Genomic DNA, 21,983 nt, shown 5'->3' with positions numbered 1-21,983 from the left:
GACGTTAGTGCGCCGGCCTGCCCCTCGAGACTGTAACTTAACTTTCGTGGAAGAGGAGGAGGAGGAGAAGGAACATCGTCAGGGCTGGCCCTGTTCAAACACAGCAAACATAACACGATGGCCGAGCCGAAGACGCTCCCACTTCACGGGCACTTCGTCGAGTTAACAAGTGCGGGCAGCTATTGCCGAGAGCATGAATCAGACACTGCTCGGTGCAAGTTCGTCATAGAAACAAGTCAATGAGAAGTAGCTAATATTCCATTCTTGAGGCATCCCGTCCAGACCTGCAGCGACACGTTCGTTCCATGTGTGTTTTGACACGGCGAGCTTCTGAGGCTTTCGGGGCCCGTGTTCTCATGACGCCCGACGTGGGCGCAGGCATCCACGGGCCGGAGAGCATACATTTGGCATCGTCATTGGTACATCACCAGAAGTGTGGAGCCGGCACCGCCCAGGGGAGGTAGCAGCACATATCGAGAGAATATAATAATGACAGGTCCACTCCCTCGTTTGCTAAGGGGCAGGTGAGCCGATGCCGAGACCTCACTGTGGCAATGATTTTTCAGCCGCGCCAGGTGGATACTCTCCCATCGGAGATTGTCCGCGGCTCTCCGTGGGCGCTACCATGGTCTGGTACTAATTTAGTGGTTCAGGAGAGAGGTTCGAACGTATGTAATGTTTGGTTCTGTGGTGTGTGCGGCAAGCCCGGCAATGATAATTCACGCCCTTGTTAGAAAATTGAAACAAAAAGTGTCAGGTTAGATCTTTCTGATGTAACTAATCATGGCTATTCCGTTTCGACTATTATCGATCTGTTGCAACCAAGGAGAGTTGTAGTAGTATGGTTGATGTCCTTTCCCCCTTCCAAGGCACAGCTACACATCTCCCAATCCAAACCTCCGTCTGGTCAGATGGAGAGCAGTGTCGGCTATAAGTGTCTGATAGATGGTAGGTGCGGTCAAAACGACATCAATGCCTCTCTGGGCAGATGGGAAAGAGCCCACCTACGTGGGAAAGGAGAGGGTCTTCAAAGATAGAAAAGAATGGCCATTGTGTGTGCGAAACTATCTGTGGTATGTGTCTTCTTTATGGTTGCTAGGTTGCTTGTCTGTCTATCTGGTGCTCAGCCATCCTACATCGAATATACTGGACCATGCGTACGGATCCGGAAAAAACAAAACCGCATCTACGCTCCCTCTGGTCACACTGAGAGCTTTCTACCCCAGTCTAATATCCTCGGGGGAACACAGGCAACCCTCCCGCATTTCTGATCACAACAGCACACTCTCCGTGATCGAGAACAGAAAGGATTGCTGCACGTGATGAAGTGCTCGGTTATCCTAGATGGCAAGGAATACGGACTACAGTTTGCGAGATTGATCTCCTAGTGTTGATGCTTGCGTACAGGTTTGCATCAATTTCACATTTGGAGGGGTATGGCTATTTCGCTGTGACAGCGGAAATGCTACAGCGCAACGGTCATCGGGCGTGGCGGTTCTGCATGGCCGCTTGGCACCGGCCGCTTCACTCCCTACTAAAGCGGTAGCTCCCATGCCATGATCTTGGGAGAGGGGAAAGATTATGGAGATCAATAATAAGATAGAGGAGGCGGAAGAGGAGCTTGGGTTTTGGGAAGGAGAGCTTAAGAAACTGGAAGGGAATCTTGATAACGTGTCGCTGGACAGTCTTGAGCAGCTCCAGGAGGACAAGCAGCGCCTAGAAGAGCAATAGTACGTCCTGAATCGGAAATAGGTGGCTCGCTTGGTTCTTGCCTTTCTCTACACCGCTGGCTCGGAGCAAGCCCGTTCTCCTCCAAATAATTGGTGTACCGTTCCGAGTCCCTTAATCGTTGTTGAACTCGAAGGGAGAATTGCCCGTCCTTGCCATCACGCTCGAAGAACTTGTTGACTTCGTACTTCCAAGAGCCTTCGTAAAACTTGGGAAAGACGCCCCGAAAATATGAGTTGACGAAACAACTATGATGTCTGAGCGTGACGGCTAAAGGCAAGTCGATCCGCGTCGGGAGCTTCCGGTCCCATTCAGAAGCAAGCTGACGGCAAAGCTCAGATGTACCCGCTTGAAGGGCGTCGCGAAACCAGCGGTACTCGGTCCGGTATTCCACTCCCGACACCCAGTCCGGAGGAAGACCTGCAAGCCATGTAGGCGGCAGAAAGAACTGCCGAGGCACCGTACTTGCCCATTCCCAATCGATTATGCCTTGAATCCGCAGGTTCTCGTCAACTATGATATTGGACGGACGAAGATCGGTATGGGTCAGCACGAAGGGGAGACGATCGTCGATATAACCAGATATTCTCGTCTTCAGGTCCTCGAGCCCAAATACCTCCAGCTCTGCAACCTCTCGAGATAGCTGGTAGGAGGGGAGCTTATAAGTCTCGTATAGGAGGTGATATTGATGGAAGGCAAAGTCGGTGGCGGAAGCGAACCTGGCCGGCTGGATGGATAATTCGCGGTTTTGCAGTTGCAACTCGTTTAGTTGTATAGAGAGCAACGGACCGACCACAGGACTCGTCGCGCCATCTGGATCTGGCATCAAGGAGCCTGCATAGGGGAATTCTTGCTGGCGTAATTGAGCGAAGATGTCGACAAGCTGTGAGTAGAAGTATTCCCTCTGTGTTATATCCTTCCACCTGAAAGCAACGATGTCTAGCGACTGGCCGGGGATATAGCTCTGGATAATGTAGGCATGTCCAGTGGGGTTCTTCTCGTCGACGGTCCCACCACGGCCGAAGGCGTGGATATGGGGTACGGGTATCGTGGTCTTGGTTTGGAGGTAGCTACTGCTTGGTCAGAGCCGGTCGGAGGGCGAGGTCGAATATCAAAACTAACTCACCGGACCGTAGCAACTTCGCTCTGGACTTTGTCCCAGACATTGGAGATGTAAGGCTCCAATGGAATCCTCACAACCCACCTGGTACCGTCCTCAAACTCGACGAAGTAGCAGACGTTATAGCTCCCATTCGCAGGATCTCGAAACATCCGGCAGGTCTTGGACGAATTGTGCTGGGAAGCTAACTTGCAGACATCATTTGGGTCGATGGAGTCAATGAAGGCCTTCAGGCCTTCTTCAATTTGTTCAGCCGTTGGCGGGAAAGTGTCCATGGGTTGGTGGACCTTATAGATTAGGTAAACAAAGTTTAAGAGGCAGCCTCTCGACGTCAGGGAAACCAGAGATGGGTAAAGGGCCTGCACTCTCGCGCTGATGAGCGAAGTTGATGCACAATGGTTGGGCAATTGGATTTCCTGCCAACGATGAGCGGACGTGGGTAAACCAAGGGGGTCTGTGCACCAGCGGAGCCACTGTCTGGTGGCTGAGCTGGGGGTACTTCTGGAGGTGGCCCTATTAATTATAAATATTACAGCCCCTAACCCTTCCTGCCTTGCATCATATACTGATGTCGTATGCAGGATTCCATCCTAGCAACTACTGTGTACGGATTACAGGTATTTCCAATGTAATCCGTACATGCATCAGGGACGCAATACTAGTAGAGTGCCCGTCACTCACGGTGCCGCAAGCCGGAATGCACAGCCGATTAAAACCGGTCTCCGTCGAGAATGCCACCTCGATCTTCATGCACCCCCGAGCCAAGAGATGGGCAAAACAGACCGCTGCGGCAGTGTACGGATCCGTAGATATTAATTAATTTGCCTAAAACAGCAATGACGACCTGAATTTCCACGAATCCAGGTTCTGTTTGATAACAGCACAGGGGAAAAAACCGCGAACGTGGCATGATTGATTCCGCAGACGAGTTGGGCCGGGGGGAGGGGGTTACCCGGTATATAGCTTCTATACACACACCCACATACATATACGGGTGAGAAACCCCGTTGTTTTGGGGACCGCTGCTCTTTTCTCAACCCGTGCTGATTCCCAAAATCGGCACCACCTACTGAACACTAACATCAACGCTAATTAATTACTCGTAATACCACCGCCGCCAACATGCACCCGCTCGCAACCCTGCTCTGGGCGCTCGTGCCCTCGCTGTCGGCAGCGACCATCACGTTCCAGGTGCAGCGGTCGAGCAACCCGACGGCGGACGAGCAGGACGCGTACGCGCGGATCGAGGCGGCCATGAGCGCGGCGGTGGCGCGGTACAACCGGCTCGCGCCGCGGGCGAACAAGGCCGTCACGGTTCAGTACGTGCCGTCGGTGCCGACGGCGGACGGCAACTTCAACGGCAACATCCGGTTCGGCTCCAACCGGGCCTACATGACGGAGCGCACCGCCCTGCACGAGACCGCCCACACCCTCGGCGTCGGCCAGACGCGCGCCTTCGACGAGCGCTGCGCCGCCGGCAGCGCCGCCGGCTGGCCCTCCGCCACCGCCCTCCTCCGCTCCTGGGACGGTCCGGACGCCGTCATCAACTGCGGCGGCGGCCACTTCTGGCCCTACGGCCTCAACTACGAGTCCGAGATGAGCGAGACCAACGCGGACCGCCACTGCCTGCTCGTCAACGCCATGCTCGCCGACGGGCTCGCCGGTTGAGTTACTCAGGGAGAGAAAATAGAGAAAACAAAATAAAATCTTGGGGGAGGAGCAGGGAGAAAGAGATATAAAGATAAGAAGAGGATTCTCTTTCCCGTCTGACTTGTAGCATTGACGAAACCCATTATATCATGTTTTTAGTTATTGTATAAGGCGAATCTAGGCACCCGCGCCACCGCTCGACCTATATGATATTGCTTCCCCTGGCTCAGGCGCTACTCAGTCTTTACTCAGGCTTGCTTACCTCTACTCACCCTAGTTACTACTATTTTCGGCAAGACTACATTATAATAGGTTAGGAATTACTTCAATTCCAGCTGAAATGTGACAAACCCTACTCAAACTTTCTCTGAAAGGGTTCAGATAAAGGTAGGTCAGGCAGGCAGATTCCACACGTAAGGCATCTAAGGGATTCGGTAAAGCTAAAGGGTTTATTATAATTATTAATAATAAATTACCTGTTTGCGGCACAGTGCTGCACGATTCCACATAATTAGAAGTCTGTTTCAAACTTGCGGACCAACGAACCCGAATCTTACGATATTAGTTATTAGCTTATGTTGTATTAGTTCTTCTAACCTTTGAACTGCAAAACTCCGTCTCCTCTAATTATACCAACACATCTATCTATCTGTCCGTTCTATCTAACCTCTAATTATCCGTATTTCCCACAACTCAAAACAATCAACGCTCGAACCCCCGATTGCCCTATTCCTCCGACTTTTTCTTTTCTTTTCGTTTTCGTTTCTCTTGCCTTTACAGCTTGCTCCGCAGCATGATAAAGAGGGCGTCGGCGCGCGCCATGACCTCTCCGCCGGGCCCGCTCACGTCGGCGTCGAGCCAGAACTTGCGCCGCTCGCGGCGCCGCAGCCGCGCCGAGACCAGGACGACGGCCGGGTCGGCGCGGCGGCCGGTGCGGACGGGCCGCTTGAAGCGGGTGTTGAGGTAGCCCGTCATGGTGGCGGGCGCGTCGGCGGGCAGCCGCCCGTGCGTCCGGTTGGCCGCGAACACCTGGCCCATGACCTCGTCCAGCAGCGTCACCACCATGCCGCCGTGGCACACCCCTTCCCACCCGTTCAGCATCGGCCCCAGCGCCACCAGAGCCTTGATCTCGGTGATGAGCGGCCCGGTCACCCCTTGCTCGGTCTCATCCTCCGTCGCCGCTGCTGTTGCTGCTGCGCCGGGTCGCTCTTGTTGTTGTTGTTGTTGTTGTTGTTGTTGCTGCTGCTGCTGCTGCTTTTGTTGCTGCTTTTGCTGTTGTTGTTGTTGCGAGTGTGATGAGGGTGTTGACTCTGTTACGGACGGCGACGGTGGTGATGAGGTGGTGGATGTGGGTGCCGATGGTGACGCCGGCGGGACGTGATAGAATATGATGTAGGCTGGGAGGGCGTCCGGGCGATTGAGTGTGCGCGAGATGAGGCTGTCGAGGAGGCCGGGCTTGCGGCGGTGCGACACGGATTCCTGGATGACGAGCGAGGGGGACGAGAGGTGGGCGGCGCACCAGGGGATGCCGCGGAAGAACTCTATTTGCTGTTCGGCGCTCAATGTGGCCATTTTGGGCGAGTGTCTTTGGGTATTAAAATCAAGCAAATAAAGATAGGGAGATAGACAAGAGAGAGACAAGCAAAAACAAAAGGGGAAAACGCTGGCTGGTATGGTTGTGGTGTTAGATGGTGATGTGTGTGGACGGAGGTTTGAATTTGGGAGATTTATTTCAATTGCATGTGAATGCGGCGCCGCGATTTGATTTCTGGGTACGGAATCGGCCGCGTAGTGTACTAAATCTAATTTCGCCATACGGACGTACGGACTGCAAGCTCCATCCGGTCCCACCGATTTTTCTACATACCGTACATGGAAAAAAGCTCTGCGCCTATGCTAAGAGCTCTCGATGGCGCTGAATGTCATATAGCACTGTACACTGAAGCACACATCCTTTCACATCTCTAGTCACAATTCCACCTCTCTCTCAGTGTTGTTGCTCAAATCGTCTGATCTGATATCCGTCTCGACTGAACTTGGACTGATCGCTGGCCCCTGTCGCCAGAACCGACTGGAGACATGCAAGGGTCTAATGCCGGATGCCGAGGCAGGTGGGTCTTGGACCCTGCAAGTGCCGAGCCGCAACGATAAGCAATCGACTTTCCGATGAAGGCGACATGGTATTGTACGGTACACTACATGCGTACTCCGTATGTCCCAGGGGTACGGATTACTTACGAACTTCTTGACAATCCATACTGCATAACGTAGTCATATATAGCCCGGTGTATCCCCGTCAGCTAAGGGCGAACACGAGAGATATCTCGATTCGCCAAGCCTATTACCCACCATTTTCATCCCTTCATTCAGCGGAATCTCATTCCCGATTGTAAATCCGATTATCGTTGCGCCGAGAAGAACCCCTTGCGACGTAAACAATCAGTCGTCGCATCTCCAGCAAGCGCGCCCAATGTCCGTCATCACGGTGTCCGCCCCTGCTCGGTGTCGTACGGCACCGCTCCTGCTTCGAGACGGCGGGCGAGCCGGTGCGCCAGCGTCTTGTACGGCTTGGCCGGGACTTGCCAGTACTCGACGTCGAGCCCCGAGTCAGGCGCTGGCTCCCGGGTGGGGAAGTCGAGCTTGTCGAGAAAAGCAGGCCGGACGCGCGCGGAAACGACGTTGAACGGCATGGCCGTGTCCCTGCCGGCGAAGAGGATGCGAACCTGCCAGGAGTGAGGTTAGACTCAGCGGTGGTTAGACGACATCCGGTTTCGATTTCGTCACGCAGGATAGGGAAAGAAAGGGAGCAGGGTGAGTGATTAGGTACTCACAGTGAATCCCGAAGGGGGCGGTTCTCGTGCTTGTGCCGCCGCGTCGAGCCGCTCCTGCTGCGCGAGCGCGATAACGAGGGCGACCAGGAGCGGAAACAGCAGGCCCGTGTCGGCAGGGCGATCGGCCCCTCCTCCTTTTCCCTCCTCCTCCTCCTTCTCCTCCTCCGGGGTGGTCCGCCGCCACTTCCAGGGGGTGTAGGCGCGGCGGTGGCGCGCAGCCATGTCCGCGTCAAAGCACGCGAAACCGACGCCCCCGAACGACGCACGACAGTAGGGAACCGCGACGCGTGGCCGTCGGGCGTAACGCAGGTAGGCTTCTTGCCTGGCAGGAAGATACTCTGTCAGCGAGGCGACGAAGGCAAAAAAAAAAAAAAAAAAAAAAAAAAAAAAAAAAAAAAAAACCATACCCAGGATCCATGGCGACGGCGCTGGACACCGACTCGAGGAGCATGCGGACGGTGTCCCGGAGCAGATCCCAGCCCAGCCGGCACCGGAGCCGGCGGCGCAGGAGTGGAGCGAGCTCGTCGGCTGCCCGCCTGCGCTTCCGTGCCCGCTCGCCGCCGCCACCGCTTTCGGGCGCCGCCGCGTCGCCCCCGTCGTCGTCGTCGGCGTCGCCGCGGGGGCGGACGCGGCAGTCCAGGACCGCCAGCTGCCTGTCGGTCCAGATCAGCGGGTGGACCAGCACCCTCTCGCGCGGGTCGCGGGTGACGAGGCGGTGCAGCGACAGGCGCGGCGCTGCCGCCGCTGCCGCCGCCGCCGGGGGGACGAGAGAAGCCGCTTGGCGGTCCCCGTCGTCGTGTAAGTCGATTGGGACTGTCATCTTGATATGTTATTCTCTTTAACGGGATGCGAATTTGCTGTGTGGATGAGATAATGAGCTATGAGCGGTCGCCTCTTGCTTGTCGGATTTTGATGGGTGAGTATTCGAGGAGACGGCTATGCTTGAGGATGAGAATATGGGAAATAGATTATAAAGGCGTCCTTCTGCTTGATATATGAGGATGCTCGACTCTGAAGACGTAATCAACGCTCAGCTCATTGCGTAAGTGAAATGCTCGGCCCGGAGCTGGATGCGCGAGTTCGTAATGAATATGCATGGTTTCTAACGCTGGCGTGTACGGGATGTGGAACGCGAGATGCGGCAATCGGGCACAAAGTTCAGATGAAAGCATGGGATGCAAACCACTGTGTACGTCACGGGCGTCGGGATGCATCAGCTGAGTGCGTTAGTTGAGATTGCATGGTGCCTGATGTGGCCTGGGAAAGAGCACCCCTGATGAGCACGGAACTGGGTACCTGTGGAAACTGGGGCCTGCGTTGGCTGGGAACTTGGACTTCTTTTCCTCCCCAGGGCATCTAGTTCATCTGGCTCAGCTTGTACTTTATCCACATGGGTTGCCGTGTCTACCATCAATGGTACGTATACAAATTCATTCGCGTCTGGCTCAGGGCTTCCCTATCCTCTCTGTGTCGAAAGCAGCGCCACACCGAGTCGACATGCGGCAAGAATTTGTAATTATACGCAGTTCGGCACGCAAACTTTGTCGCCTAAGGCGAGACGACGCGTGGCGCGAACATATAACGACACTGCGAATGCACAGAGGAAATGCAGTGGACTTCGCTCGCGTTAACGCGCGACTTGTATTAAAGGCAGCCCCCGAGGTGTGATGACCACACCACGTGGTAGCCCCCCGCCCCCCCTTGTAGTCTATTCGCAGATCTATACCTGTATACGATTATAAAATATCGACAACAGCGCGTTTAACTCACCGCCCCTTCCCCTCCTTCTCTCTCTCTTCCGCTGTCTAGCAACGTTTCCCTTGAGTAGTATCAACCCAGGGGGAAGTAACCGACGGCGCCGTCCTCCCCGCCGTCAAAGAGCGAGTTGGTGCCGTCCAGGGCGGCAAAGTGCTCGGCATACTGCAGTCCCTTCCTGCGCTCGGCCTCGACCCGTCTCCAGTCCCATTCGCCCTGCTCGTCCAGGTCGCCGAGGTCCTCGGGCGTGCCCGTGCCCGTCTCGCCCCCCGTCCAGCCCTCGCCCGGCCGCTCGGGCAGCAGGCCGGCGGCGTCGATGACGAGGGCCGGATGGACGGTGAAGCGGCCGAGCTTGAAGACGTACTTGCTGATGGCGGTGGCGATGACGTACTTGCTGAAGTCGGCAGGCTCGCCGCTGCCGTCGGCCAGGACCACCCGCTCGCGCGTCGGGCCCATGCGCCGGCCGTCCCAGCCTGTCGGGCGCACCTTGCCCTTGACGACAAAGTGCGTCACGATGTACAGCCACTTGCGGTCCCACGACAGGATGCGGGTCCACATCTCGTACCCCTGCAGCGGCGCGATCTCGCGGCGGAAGCTGCAGAAGACGGCGCCCAGCCCGATGCCGAAGGCGCCCTCCACCAGCTTGCCGTTCTTGTCGCGCACCCGCTGGTGCTTGGCGTTGTCGGCGATGATGGGCATCCCGGGCTGAAGGAGGTGGGTGACGAGGTGCGACCGGCTGACGTCCAGGTCGGCAAAGTAGGTCGAGTTGCTCTTGTGGATGTTATAGTCGGTCTCGAGGAGCGAGGTGCGGGAGGCCGAGATGCCGTAGTGGAAGAGAGCCCGCTGGGGCAGCTTCTTGGGCCGCCGGATGATGTGATAGATGAAGGTATGGAAGACGCGGACCTAGCCAAGAGTCGACATTAGTATAAAGAGCGATCGAGAAGAGGGAAGGGAGCCAGCGAGCGAGCGAGCGAATAGCTAAGGGTTACGACGTACTGTCCATGCCAGCGGCAAGCTCTTCCAGTTCAAGACCAGGAAGAAGGCCAGCAGGATCCGGCTGGTGCGTCCCGGCCCGGTGAAGAAGTGCGTCAGCACGGTGCGCCAATCGACGTAGAGCGCGCGGTGGCCCAGGTAGGCGATGGCCGTGGCGCTCATGGGCAGGAACACCGGGTAGAAGAGGGCGAGCGTGCCGACCGCCATCTTGTCTCTTATTCCTCTCAATCCCGCTCTCGCTCTCTCTCTCTCTCTCTCTCTCTCTCTCTCTCTCTCTCTCTCTCTCTCTCGCTCTCTTTCTTTCTGCGTGTATGTGTGTGCTGTGTGTATGTGTGTGGTACGTGCGCGTGTGCCTGTGTTGGAGATTACACAGACGGGGTCCTCAATCCTATCACGGCTTCTTCTTATCGACCACGCGCCCGGGGACGCTGCGGCGCGCGACGGGAAAGAGGCGGTTTCGCAGCGCGCCCAGCAGAAACGCGGCTACGACAACGAGCCAAAGAAACGCGCTGCGGCCAATGCAGAAAATGGTGCTACCGCACTTGGCAAAGAGGACCGACGAGGAGTTGGCATCTGCACCAAAGATAGGCATGGCGCCGGATCGGCCGGCGGCTTTATTAATATCGTCATTTTTCTGTTTTGACACCCATGTGGGTTCGATGGCGGTGACAGTGGGGGAGCCTTCAGGGACCCATCGCGCAATTCGCGAAGCGCTAAGGACAGGTACAGAGGTGGCCTGGAACACGGCGTAACTGGCCGCGTCGCGGGAGCCGAGTGGGGCTGCTGACCTTGGCACCCGCCCAACCAAGTGAAGCGGAATCTGAGGTGAGCCGAGGTTCGGGATTCACGAACTCCGTGCTCCGGCCCTCAAGTCAGATTTCTCATTGAACTCCCGTGACGCAGCCGTCGGTTGTTGGGGACATGACTCGGCTTACCCAGGCTCTTCATAAGTGACCCAAAGACGATTTATTATTTAAAGTCACGGATTGTCATCATCCTGAGTGCTAGAAAGAAGAGCTCTTGGCACGAGACAAGCCCTCTAACATACGTAAGGTATCTAATTATCTAATTATTCAGTAGTTTGCTCTTGCGGGTGGTTGTCGCCACAACCTACGAGCAATATTTGATAAACATAGCCCTTAGCCGCCACCTCTAAAGAGTTTAGCCTCTTCGGCACTAAGCACCCGTCATGGGCCCGTCATATTCCTTGGAGTATTAGATTTCCATGCATTTTTTTTGGAAGGCTAAAATTGACTTGAATTGCTAGGTGAGACGGACCACTTTATAAACCTCTCTGCCCTCAATTGCTAGTACATACGACCATAGGCAGTAGAGAATTCGGGATCCCGTCCGCTCTCCCTTAGACAAGCTACTGACCGTCAGATTGTCTATGGGATAAGGCAAAACGTCGCGAAACGGTCGCAACCTCGCCGTCAACTGTTAAGATGGCCGTCTCGCCGCCCCCTTCGGCGGCACAAGTCTCCCTGTTTCGAGGCTGCGGCCCAGTTGAAAAGCTGGGCCCTCCCTCCTGGCCGGCGCCGCCGATTTACTATGCCCTCTAAACACAAAACCCGTCGACTGACCGCCTCTCCTCACTTGCAAAAACTCGTATCCGTCGGGCGGAGATGTCTCGTAGGCGTCGCGCTATTGTTCTTGATAAGCTAGCTAGCTTGCGTAGCCGTAATGAGCGACAGCGAAAAGCGGACGAAGACGATGAGTTGTTCTTGGACGCCGAGTTTGACGATAGGCGGGAGATATGCCAGAAAGAACAAGAAGAGCGGACTCGGGCACGGCAATCGATACGGCTGTAAGTATTCTCTTGATCATAGGTTTGCGATTTGCTCCGCTTTGTTTATTAACATATAAGCTTAGGTTCGTCAAGACCTATAAGAAGCGGGACTTTGACCAGATCTGGCTAGACTTATGCCGGGACGATCTGGAGGTAAAAGCTACTATAAAATCGTACCTTCGCGATTATGTTAAATCTTCGCAGGTAACCCGCCCCGTCCTCGGGGAAGAAGAGTACGAGAGTGTCCAGACGATTACCGCTACGAGGAGCGTGATCACGCATTAGAAGAACCTAGTTTTGGAGGTAGATAATACGATTCTCAGAGTGATAAGGCGGAAAGACCCCGACAATTGTCAACTCTAGAAGTTAAGGTAGTGCTACAGCTCGATGGCTGCAAATGACTACAGCTCGGACAGGCTGCAAAATACGACACCACAGCGGTATTCGCGCCGTAGGCGGCACTCCTGGACCAACTGGTACGGTCTGCAGAAGTGGTGATGATATGCGTTGATTCTTCCAAGTGCCTCCGGCACTTGGGGATTCTGTCTAAATACATGTTGACCCCTGGCTCATTATCCCTGTTGGTGGGCCAGTCGGATCTGACTCACTGACAGCTAAATGCTGTAACAGGTAGGATAAAGGCGAGCCGAATGATAGGCTGGTAGCGGACATTAGCCACATAGGAGATCTATCGAACGGCGCCCGCCTTAGGGAGTGTTCTCGAGCTGACAGATCATAGTATATTCGTAAGGATCTCGCGAAGAAATTCTGCCTAACGCGTGAATTGTAGTTAACGTTCGAGAAGAGCGAGACAACGTCCGATGATCTCTTGATACTCCTTGACACGTTATAGATACGGGCAGAGGATATGCCTTGTTCCCCCCAAGTCCGTGTCGCGCTCCACTGGACGCTGGTTCTTGTAGCCTTTGGATTCCGACCGGGTTCGTTGATAGGCATCTAGTTTAAAAATGCCTGCCTCTGGGTCGTCCGGGATCCGGAGAATCCTAATCGAAAGACGCTGGCCGCAGACATTACAATAACCTATAACAAGCGCTATAGGGCAGATTTGGCGTAAGGATCTGATATTGAAAACTCAACGTATATACTCTGCTCTATTTCTCTTCAATATGACTGTCGTACTAGGATGCTAATTCTCTTTTTAGTATTACCTTTAGAGTCTTTCCTGTTCCCCGTCAGATGCTCTATCTTGTTACCTTGATTACAATGTAAGGCATGGCCACCGATGCCTTCGAGACTCCTTTCGAATCTCTAGACCAGATACTTAACCGGCCAAACCTCGAGTATACCGACGGTCTATAGCTTCCTTTAAAGGAAGATATATTAGATCACAAAGTATTCCCGATCAACTACCACAAGTTTTGGGAGTCATGGTAGCATTTATAGCTGGTGGCCGGCAACCGGGACTCTTAACGGCCGTATTCCCTCCGTGTTAGCGCCGGCTTAAAACTTAGCAGTATATACTCTTTAGCTAAGTACATTCCACTTTTACCTAGACTAACTCGAGGATTTCTAGGTCCCCTTACGCCAGCGTTACGCTCCCAGTTTATGGCCAACTCCGAGAAGATCTTTCGAAAAAATTACCTCCCTTAACATATCCCTAAGGAGATCATGCCGATCACCTTCGGCCCAGAAGCGGCAGGGACAAATGAGCGGCTCCACACGATGCTGCGACGCGCCACTATGAGGAGAGCGGTGCCACGGCATACTATACACGCCGAATCTGCCAAGCCGACATTGCGAGAAGCAAGCCAAGTCAACCGAACCAAAGGCCGCCAAAACGGGATCCGCCCGTTGCCTGGTCTGTGAAGGCATGTTTTATCCAGGAAGTAGCATCTCACGACACTTCAACAAGGAGCACGGAAGTCTCTTCCAGGAGCCCTTCGCATGTTTTGAGTGCCGCAGGCAGGATGGCGGCACGGTCGTCATGATCGGAAGCCGGTCAGCTTGGATGGACCATGCCGCGCAGGTGCACAAGCGCGATGGACAGACCATGGCCGAGATTTCGGAGCAAGGGAAGGTATTAGGAAAGAGGAAGAGGCAAGAGGAAGAGGGAAGGGAGTAGTGACGCGGTTACAGGAACTGGGAACCGAGCAACTGTCGTTGCGTTGGAGGCGGAAAGTAATTAGGTCAGAGAATATACCAGAATTTGACGCCATGTCATCTCACCCTACTTCGAGCCTATTCGTGTTGGATCCGTGCGATCCGTGCGATCCCACATCCCGCAGTTCGCGAATCATGACCACCTCATGCATTTCGTCTTTGATGCTCTCTGGAGCCCTGTCTTTCCCAGCTTGGCTCGGAGGATTCGAAGAATTCGAAGACGAAAGCGACATTCAACCACTTACGAACCAGCTCGCCACGTCCGTGAATTCGTTTGTATCTAGACGAGAGCATATCGTACAATAGTCATCGAGACGCGACGCCCCGCTAGCGAGGTCAGTCCCGGTTCAATTCGGAGAGTCGGTTCCGAGAAACTACTACGGTGATATACTTTACAAGTCGATCGACTCTCGATATCTCTACACCGTGGTGGACACAGGCAAAGGAGTCGAGAAGGCGTACAGCGTACCTCCTGAGAGCAAAGGACTTCGCAGATGAAGTAGCGAAGCTTTCGAAATTCGATCCGCCTATGAATACAGGGGATCTGATTGACGTTCAGGGGTTTGTTATTAACACTGTTGCTATGATTAAGGAGGGTAGGAGGGTTCTTTGTATGGTTGAGGGGCTTGACGGTCACATAATTAAATATAAAACATGAGAAGCTTTACACACATATACCACGAACATTTGCAGCCCAACCATCAAAATTCACCATCCACCGACCATCCATCCACCGAAACAACCGTCAAGATGTCCACGACCTTTCTCCTTGCTAAGGCTTCGTACTGCTTCCGATCCCACCAACGTCTTCTAATTCCTAATATATCTCAATCACCAATCATTCCTCCTGGCCGGTCCCCAGATCATCCAATATTGTTGACTAGTGATGACGAATTCACTTGCGGTTCGCAACCTAGGAGACGCTAGAAGAGCCCTCGGAAGCGACGTGAGGAAAAACTGACGAAGAACACGATAAGAACGAGATCGGTTCTCCACCTCCAAATAATAACTAGCTTCTATCCTCCAAGAAGTCGAACAAGAGGTTGTGATCTATATATTGTGTCATTGTGACTAGCGGTGTGCCTATATTTATTTCTTTGCTGGTTTGCGACCTAGCTTCTCCAAAGCTGCCTGTAGTTTCTCGCTCCTCTCAGCATGGGCCGGGTGGTTGAGGAAATAATCGGACAGGGGTGCATATTTGCCTATTAGCGTAGGGCTTCCCCATGTTTTCAATAGCCACTCAGCGGCCAATTCTGGGTTCTCGAGCCAGTTCTGGGGGACCCAACTTGCCCACTGGTTCCCCGGATCTGCGAAGGTGCCTGCGCCAGGGGCAAAGGGCCAGTAGCGCTTGATGGGTGAGGGGGGGAGTGGATGGGCGCCCTCGTCGTACTTTGGGTGCGGCCGATAGTAGAACGGGTAAACGACGGCTTGGTTGAAATCGATTATAACTACGCTACCGTCAGGCTGAACCATGACGTTGCGCGGTGACAGGTCTCGGTGGAGCACCTCGGCGTTCCAAAAAATGGAGGTCTCGGCCTCGAAGGTATCTTTGAGGACTCGGAGACGAGTTTCCTGGTCGGGCAATAGGGGGTGCTGGACAGCGTCGTTCTTAATAGCCTTACGGATCTTGTCTAGGACGGTTTCGCCGCGTACGAGCTGGAGAAGGAGCATGCGTACCCAGCGCCGGCGACCGGGTTGGTTGGTAGCAACAGCGAAAGTCCAAGTACCATAGTACTCGGGGACGAGCTTGGCGCCTACCCCTTCAGCGGGCTGCATAGTTTCATAAGCCCAAGCCTCGACGGCATAATCGGCGTCGGCCAGCGTCATACAGTCCCAGCCGCTGTCTTGGTTCTCCAACGGGTAGTATACGCCGTCGTAGATTTTGGCCAGACAGACGACGTCCTTGTCTCGGTCGAAATAGCCAGTGACAAGGTGAGCACCACCGGCGTCGACGTGGAATCGCCTCAGGGTCTTCGACCCCGTAATGGTGAAGGTGTGCTCCTCTCCGGCCGGGGGCTCCGTCTCCAAGGGCGGGTTGTCCAGGGCGAGGGCAACACGGTCGACGGTCGTAGCGTCCTGGTTAACCCCGACTTTGCGCCGAGGACATGGTCTATAGCCGCCGCCAAACGGCTCCGGCGGGACGTGCTTTCGAATTCGGAGCTCGACCCCTTCCCGGTATGGCGTCGAAGAGATGGATGTGCGGGTGGGAGTTGCCATGGCGAACACTTTCTGCCCTGGCTGTTGGTCAAAAGAGAACGAGAAAGATTCGGGAGCTGGGCAGCCGGGGAGTGCAGCTCGACAACAGGAGGGCGGATATGATTGGCTTTATCTCTGACAGCCTGGCCTAGGGCGTCAGGCGCCGCTCGCTGCCCGCTGTCCAATACCAAGCAACCAGCAGACGCTGCGAGTCTCCTTGATCGCCTGGTTCGTTCCGGAAAAGTGGAAGGAGAAGCAAGCAGACCGAGCGAACAAATGACAAGTTCCAGAAACCTTTGCGGCGGCATGCGCCACCGAGGAGGAGCCCGGCCGGTGGCTTGGGTCATCCTTAAGAGAAAGAGAAAGGGAGAGAGAGAGAGAGACTCTTGCACTGGGCGACCCGCGGGATCTGGCCGGCCGGCCGCGAGACCGGCCCGTCGCAGTTGACGCCCGGTCGGAGACGGTGGCCGGCGGCGGTTGGCTGGCTGTGCAAGGGGAGCATTCTGTTTTGCGACCTGGTGGGTCTACGGCGAGGTAGGCTCTCGTTTCTAGGCGAACGTCTGACCGGGTGGTGGGTCATCCATGGGACCGCGGTTAGAGATAGCCTGGATGCCGATCATGGAAAGCAACTGTAGTGTACCATGCCGTGGGCATCTCGTTTGGCACCGGGTTAAACAAGCACACTTATCCTTGATGAAGACTCGGTGGACCGATCCGGCCCGTAAAATGAAAAATGAATATCCGTATAGGTGGGACTCCTTTCAACCCCCCCGTTTGCATCCCGGTCCATTGCTTTCGCGTCTTCTCACTCACGGGCCCCGATGACGACGGCAGAACTGCTGCAGAAGCGGCTCATCATGTGAGCAACAGAGACATGTAGCGCTGCAACTGAGTGGCAGCACCAAGCAATGCCGTGCCGTCAGGGCATCCCCGGGGCAGAATCACACAGAGAGAACGCAGTCAGTCAGTCGTCCGCAGCCGAAGGGCATGGTGCTTGGTTCAAGTTGACTAGCAAGATTCGATGATTATCCCCCCGATGCAAGCAAGGGCCCAGATCTCTTGTGTCGTCTCATGTGTGCCAAGCATCTAGCTCCCGGGAGATCGTAAGCTCTGAGACAACGAAACAGGCGGGGCGACCATCAATGTTGTGCACGGATAGCGTATCTTGTATGTGTTTCAGAGCCCATTGTGGCATTGAGAGCGTTCGAATTGTTAAGCTGGAGCCGCGAAATTAAAGAACACAATTTGGCAAGCTGAGGGGTATTTGGCGCCGCTCCTTCCTGCACGAGACTCGTCTCAGGCAACTGCAGGCATGCCTCCTGTCAGCAGCACGGTCCATATCTTAGCGGGTCGTCTCGTCTCATATTCTGGAGGGACGGGTCTGTGCCTGCACACCACATACCTGCCTGCCAAGTTCGGGGCAGTCGTGCTGTCAATTGCAACCGACCTGGAAGCTGCAATTGGATTCCAGGAAGCTGCAATTGGATTCCAGGAAGCTGCAATTGGATTCCAGGAAGCTGCAATTGGATTCCAGGAAGCTGCAATTGTGTCAGAAGCTATAGAGCTTCTAAGAGTATTAGCCACATACGTGCCACAGCGTATAAGGCGTCGTCACCAACGCATTGGCCAGTTCCTTTGTCTATAAATATCAGTCGTTTTGTCTCCTTTGTAGATAGTTCAACAAGGTACTCTTTTCCTTCGTACAAGCCACCTACTACAGACACTGCTTTCAACGCTCCCGGAAGCTTATTACTACGTTCGGTAGTTATAAGCCTGGCGCCTTGACTACTCCTCTGCCAACGTATCTTTAATATTAGTAGTAGCTTCCTCTATTACGAACTCTCTTACCCTACTTTTATACGTATTCGACGATGTATCTGTCTACTATGTCTGAGATCCTAGTTAAGACTTCTACGTACCTTACCAGGCCTAGTTCCTAGAACTCGTAGTATATTAAACTATAGTTATAGGCTAAATTTGCTGGTATATAGGACTTCGTCAACCCTGACGGCGACCGCGAGCTAGATCTACAAGTTCTAGAGCGCCTAACTTGTAAGCAAGCTAGGAATAACCTTATCTAGGTACTATAGGAGCAACTCTAGGAAGGAGGATTATCGCCCTCGATATCTGGCGATCTAATACCTTTAGAAGAAGCTATTATAGCTAAATTCGCGTGACTAGAAGACTCCTTCTACAAGAACATCGTGCGTGCCTTAGACATTAGTAAGCGGTTAGGACAGTTATAACGCTAGCTAGCGTATACTATAGATCCTAAACTCTACGAAGCTATAAAAGCATATAAGAAGAAGGATATTAACCTTATTAGGGGGATTATCTAGGCGCTTCGCTCTATACTTATATTATCTATCGCGACGCTCTATATGATAATTATAGTATAATATATAGCTAGTCTTAATATAGCTAAGCGTTTAGGAGTTAATCTATAGTGTTAGATTTGTAACTTTAATATCGCCTTCTAATAAGTTATCTAATATAATATCCTAGAAGTATAGGGCGTATAAGGACTTTACGCCTTTCTTAATACTATCGTTATATGTATCTTATTAGCCTAGGTAATATATAAGAGGATAGAAATCGAGGTCGCTAATAGTCTAGGAAAGCTACTTCCGGAGCTTAGTTCCCTTATTATAATAGCTAAGATCCTAATTAATAACGATATATAATCTAGAGTCTCTTAGAAGTATAGAATCTTCTTGATAACTAATACGTTAATACTTCCTATAGCTTAGAAGAGTGGTAAGGAGAGAGGTAGAGACTCGTATAGAGACTCTTATAATGCTTAGTAGTATAATATAAAGTGCCCCTATAGGCGTCTAAGATATCTATAGGATCTAGTAGATTGCTATATACTTAAGTAAGCTATCTATAGTAATAAGTAATATTTATATATTTCTGATAAGGAGAGTAAGAAGATTTGCTAGGAGCTTGATAAGCCGAAGTAGGCTAGACTAAAAAGTTAACTTATTACTAAGTAGGGGGAGCTATCCTATTCTAGGTAGTTAGGGGTAGGATACCCTAGTTCCTTTAATACGTTAATTATTAGCCCTTAGCTACTTAGTAAGCTCTCGACTTACTATAGGACGTTTAGTATAGTTACTCTATAGCGTTATCCTCTTTTAGAAAGCACTCTACTAGACTTATATAATATAACCTACTTAATTAATAATAAGAAGTTCCTTTTACCTAAGACATTTATTAAGGTAGAAGATCCTAAGTTCGTTAAAGTAGGTATAATAACCTTTCTTATTAGTAGGAGGGGCACTTAGGTAATTAAGAATATTCTAGATAGACTATATAGATCGTATACCAAGAGCCTAACGCTTAAGGATATCGCTATCGTCAAAGGGTTCTATATTAATATTATCTTAGAAGCTCTATTACTTAAGGTAGGCGCTTAATACTATAGCTTAGATTACTTATTATATTTTGGAATACTAGAAAATAATATTATTCTTTATAAGTTAGAATATAAGTATAATCTTACCTTCCTTAAATATAAGCTACTTTCCTACTACTCGAGCTTCCTAGACTATATCTTAATTAGTAAAGCGGGTATTATAAACGTTTATATATCCTTATAGAATATGTTTACTATATACAGTAGAAGGTTATATATATAAGCGTTACTTACTATAAGAGAGGACACCAAGGATCTTTAGCACTTAAGAGCTAGCTACCTCGGACTAGAAGTGTTAAAAGCGCTTATTAATAACGCTAGAAATATCTATATCAAGGGGATAGCATATATTAAGTATAAGAGCTACACTTATACTTATACCATTAAGGTCATTTCGAGAAGACCACCTAAGTAGAAGTCTACGTGCCTATTCTAGCAAGTAGCCTAGGATCTGTTTAACTATCCTAAATCGATTAATAGATCGTAATAGCTACTCGTAATTATTAATAAGTATAGTAGGAAGCTCTTCCCTTTCCTTCTAATAACGAAGTTACTAGACCAAATCATAGGAGTTATCTAGAACTTCGAGAGCTAGGTAAGACGCTAATATAGGCTTACTATCTATAAGATCAAGTAGGATAACGATATTACGACGATTAGTTTAATAAGGTAAGCGCTAATACGCTACTAGACTTAGGTAGCAGAGAGTAGGATTGATCTTAAACTCTTACCTTTGTATACCTATAAGCCTAACGGACTGGTAGAGCAAGTAGGGCAAGAACTAATCTTATACTTAATTAAGATGCTTAATAGCGCGAATCTGCCTACGAAGCTCTGGTTAGAAAGCGTATAAGTAGTAGTATACTTATATATAATAAGCCTAAGCTATACTTACTTATTTAGAACTCTTAACGAAGTACTCTATAGCTAGTTTAAATAGTACTTTCGCTAATATAAACCTGACTTGATAATTACGTTAACTAGTGACTTACGCCTAGATTAGAGTAGCATCTTTATATATAGTTACTAGGCGTATATCCTTTATAAGGATAGGGAAGCTAAGTAACATATAAAGGACTTTAAGGTACTACTATGTAGGCTAATAGGGTATCTTATAGGATATTATATATCTAATATCTATTATATTTAGATATCCGAGCTCGATAGGGTCATTATAACTTGTAACGTTCGGTTCGATAAGAAGACTTTCTACTATCTAGGTAAAGAGCAGCCGATAGAGCCGTCGCTAGTGGTAGCAAGCTAGGAAATTAATCAATTCGATCTTGGCAAAGATTCCTAGGATACCGAGTTTCTCTAGTAAGCGATGCTATAGACCTACTAACTAGTAGAAGACTCTATTATAATAGCTTAGCTACCTCTATTATAAGAGAGTCTAGCGGTAGATTAACCTCTCTAATAGGGTTAAGACTCGGGGGTAAGGGAGCTCTCCGATACGTAGCCTATAAGCGAGTAATTAGTTCTAGAGACTCTTATAATAGAGATATAAGTAATAGACGAACTTACCAAATAGATAGAGAGCTTTAAAGGACTCTTAACCCCTGAATATACGCCTAAGCCCTTAGTAGTATACCCTACGCTAGCTAGTAAAGGGGATATCTACTAGGAAGTAGGAGGGTTTAAATCAGGGCCTTCTTAATCGCTAGCTAGCTAACTAGACGCTAGGGAGAGTAGGGGAGCCGCCGAATCTGGTAGAGGAATGCCTTCTATAGAAGAGTTATACGCGTATAGTATAATAGAAGAGCTAAAAAACAGGGACGGTACTACCGATATATCGTACCCTGCCGTACTAGAGGAATAGAGTGTTAAGCGAAGTCTAGATTAGCTAACGTATCCTCTAGAAGGTAGAAGCAAAGGAGAAGCTATTTGGCAACCTCCTATAAGGAGAGGTAGAGGTAGGAGGAGGGCTCGTATACCTAGGGACCCTATATAGTTAAGCAAATAGCTATAAAACAAAGAGAGGGTCAATTACTATTACTCCTTTATCTATATAACAAAGGAACTCTAGCGATAGTTCTATAAGACTTACCTACCTAATCAATAGGAAGCTTACCTAGAGGACTAGAGTATATAAACAGTATATATAGTGTTTACTACCACTATACGATAGAAGGATGCTACACGCCTTAGAGTAGCCCTAAATAAGCTATATTAGCACGTCAACGATCTTATTCACGTTCCTAATAACTAGTAAGACCTATATAATTACCCGTTAGGACAGTAGTTTAGAGACGCGGCTCGCAAGGAGATATATAACTTAGAGAGTAGGGGAACTGTCACGGAAATATGCATGCAGATGCCGCCTGGGCCACCGACACAAACGGGCCAATCAAGCCGAAGAATGATGGACCAATCAGGACAGGA

At 51.3% G+C, this 21,983-nt stretch overlaps 7 protein-coding genes across 7 annotated transcripts; 2 read left to right on the top strand and 5 right to left on the bottom strand.

Moving 5' to 3' along the window:
• Positions 1-1,642: 1,642 nt before the first annotated feature.
• On the bottom strand, positions 1,643-3,123 carry P884DRAFT_211200 (kinase-like domain-containing protein; the record flags this gene model as incomplete). The annotated part of the gene is made up of 2 exons (XM_069439067.1): positions 1,643-2,798; positions 2,855-3,123. 2 exons carry the CDS (start codon positions 3,121-3,123, stop codon positions 1,643-1,645), a joined length of 1,425 nt encoding a protein of 474 aa, XP_069293815.1.
• Positions 3,124-3,970: 847 nt separating this feature from the next.
• On the top strand, positions 3,971-4,516 carry P884DRAFT_211165 (pectin lyase-like protein; the record flags this gene model as incomplete). Its single annotated transcript, XM_069439061.1, has 1 exon — positions 3,971-4,516. One exon carries the CDS (start codon positions 3,971-3,973, stop codon positions 4,514-4,516), a length of 546 nt encoding a protein of 181 aa, XP_069293814.1.
• A 756-nt stretch (positions 4,517-5,272) lies between these two features.
• P884DRAFT_332598 (HotDog domain-containing protein) lies at positions 5,273-6,090 on the bottom strand (the record flags this gene model as incomplete). The annotated part of the gene is made up of 1 exon (XM_069445798.1): positions 5,273-6,090. The coding sequence occupies exon 1, from the start codon at positions 6,068-6,070 to the stop codon at positions 5,273-5,275; it is 798 nt and encodes a 265-aa protein (XP_069293813.1). The 5' UTR covers positions 6,071-6,090.
• An 888-nt stretch (positions 6,091-6,978) lies between these two features.
• P884DRAFT_273000 (uncharacterized protein) lies at positions 6,979-8,149 on the bottom strand (the record flags this gene model as incomplete). The annotated part of the gene is made up of 3 exons (XM_069442561.1): positions 6,979-7,221; positions 7,330-7,651; positions 7,737-8,149. The coding sequence occupies 3 exons, from the start codon at positions 8,147-8,149 to the stop codon at positions 6,979-6,981; spliced, it is 978 nt and encodes a 325-aa protein (XP_069293812.1).
• Positions 8,150-9,159: 1,010 nt separating this feature from the next.
• Positions 9,160-10,284, bottom strand: P884DRAFT_211144 (uncharacterized protein; the record flags this gene model as incomplete). The annotated part of the gene is made up of 2 exons (XM_069439058.1): positions 9,160-9,987; positions 10,081-10,284. The coding sequence occupies 2 exons, from the start codon at positions 10,282-10,284 to the stop codon at positions 9,160-9,162; spliced, it is 1,032 nt and encodes a 343-aa protein (XP_069293811.1).
• A 1,418-nt stretch (positions 10,285-11,702) lies between these two features.
• P884DRAFT_317519 (uncharacterized protein) lies at positions 11,703-12,151 on the top strand (the record flags this gene model as incomplete). Its single annotated transcript, XM_069445316.1, has 3 exons — positions 11,703-11,884; positions 11,950-12,019; positions 12,071-12,151. 3 exons carry the CDS (start codon positions 11,703-11,705, stop codon positions 12,149-12,151), a joined length of 333 nt encoding a protein of 110 aa, XP_069293810.1.
• A 2,925-nt stretch (positions 12,152-15,076) lies between these two features.
• Positions 15,077-16,204, bottom strand: P884DRAFT_272997 (uncharacterized protein; the record flags this gene model as incomplete). The annotated part of the gene is made up of 1 exon (XM_069442560.1): positions 15,077-16,204. One exon carries the CDS (start codon positions 16,202-16,204, stop codon positions 15,077-15,079), a length of 1,128 nt encoding a protein of 375 aa, XP_069293809.1.
• Between the last annotated feature and the right edge of the window lie 5,779 nt (positions 16,205-21,983).

The sequence above is a fragment of the Thermothelomyces heterothallicus genome (assembly GCF_042370625.1).
Source record: "Thermothelomyces heterothallicus CBS 202.75 unplaced genomic scaffold P884_scaffold_35, whole genome shotgun sequence".
Taxonomy (NCBI): Eukaryota; Fungi; Ascomycota; class Sordariomycetes; order Sordariales; family Chaetomiaceae; genus Thermothelomyces; species Thermothelomyces heterothallicus.
Note: the sequence above shows the minus strand (reverse complement) of the source record. Positions and strands in the feature narration are given on the sequence as shown.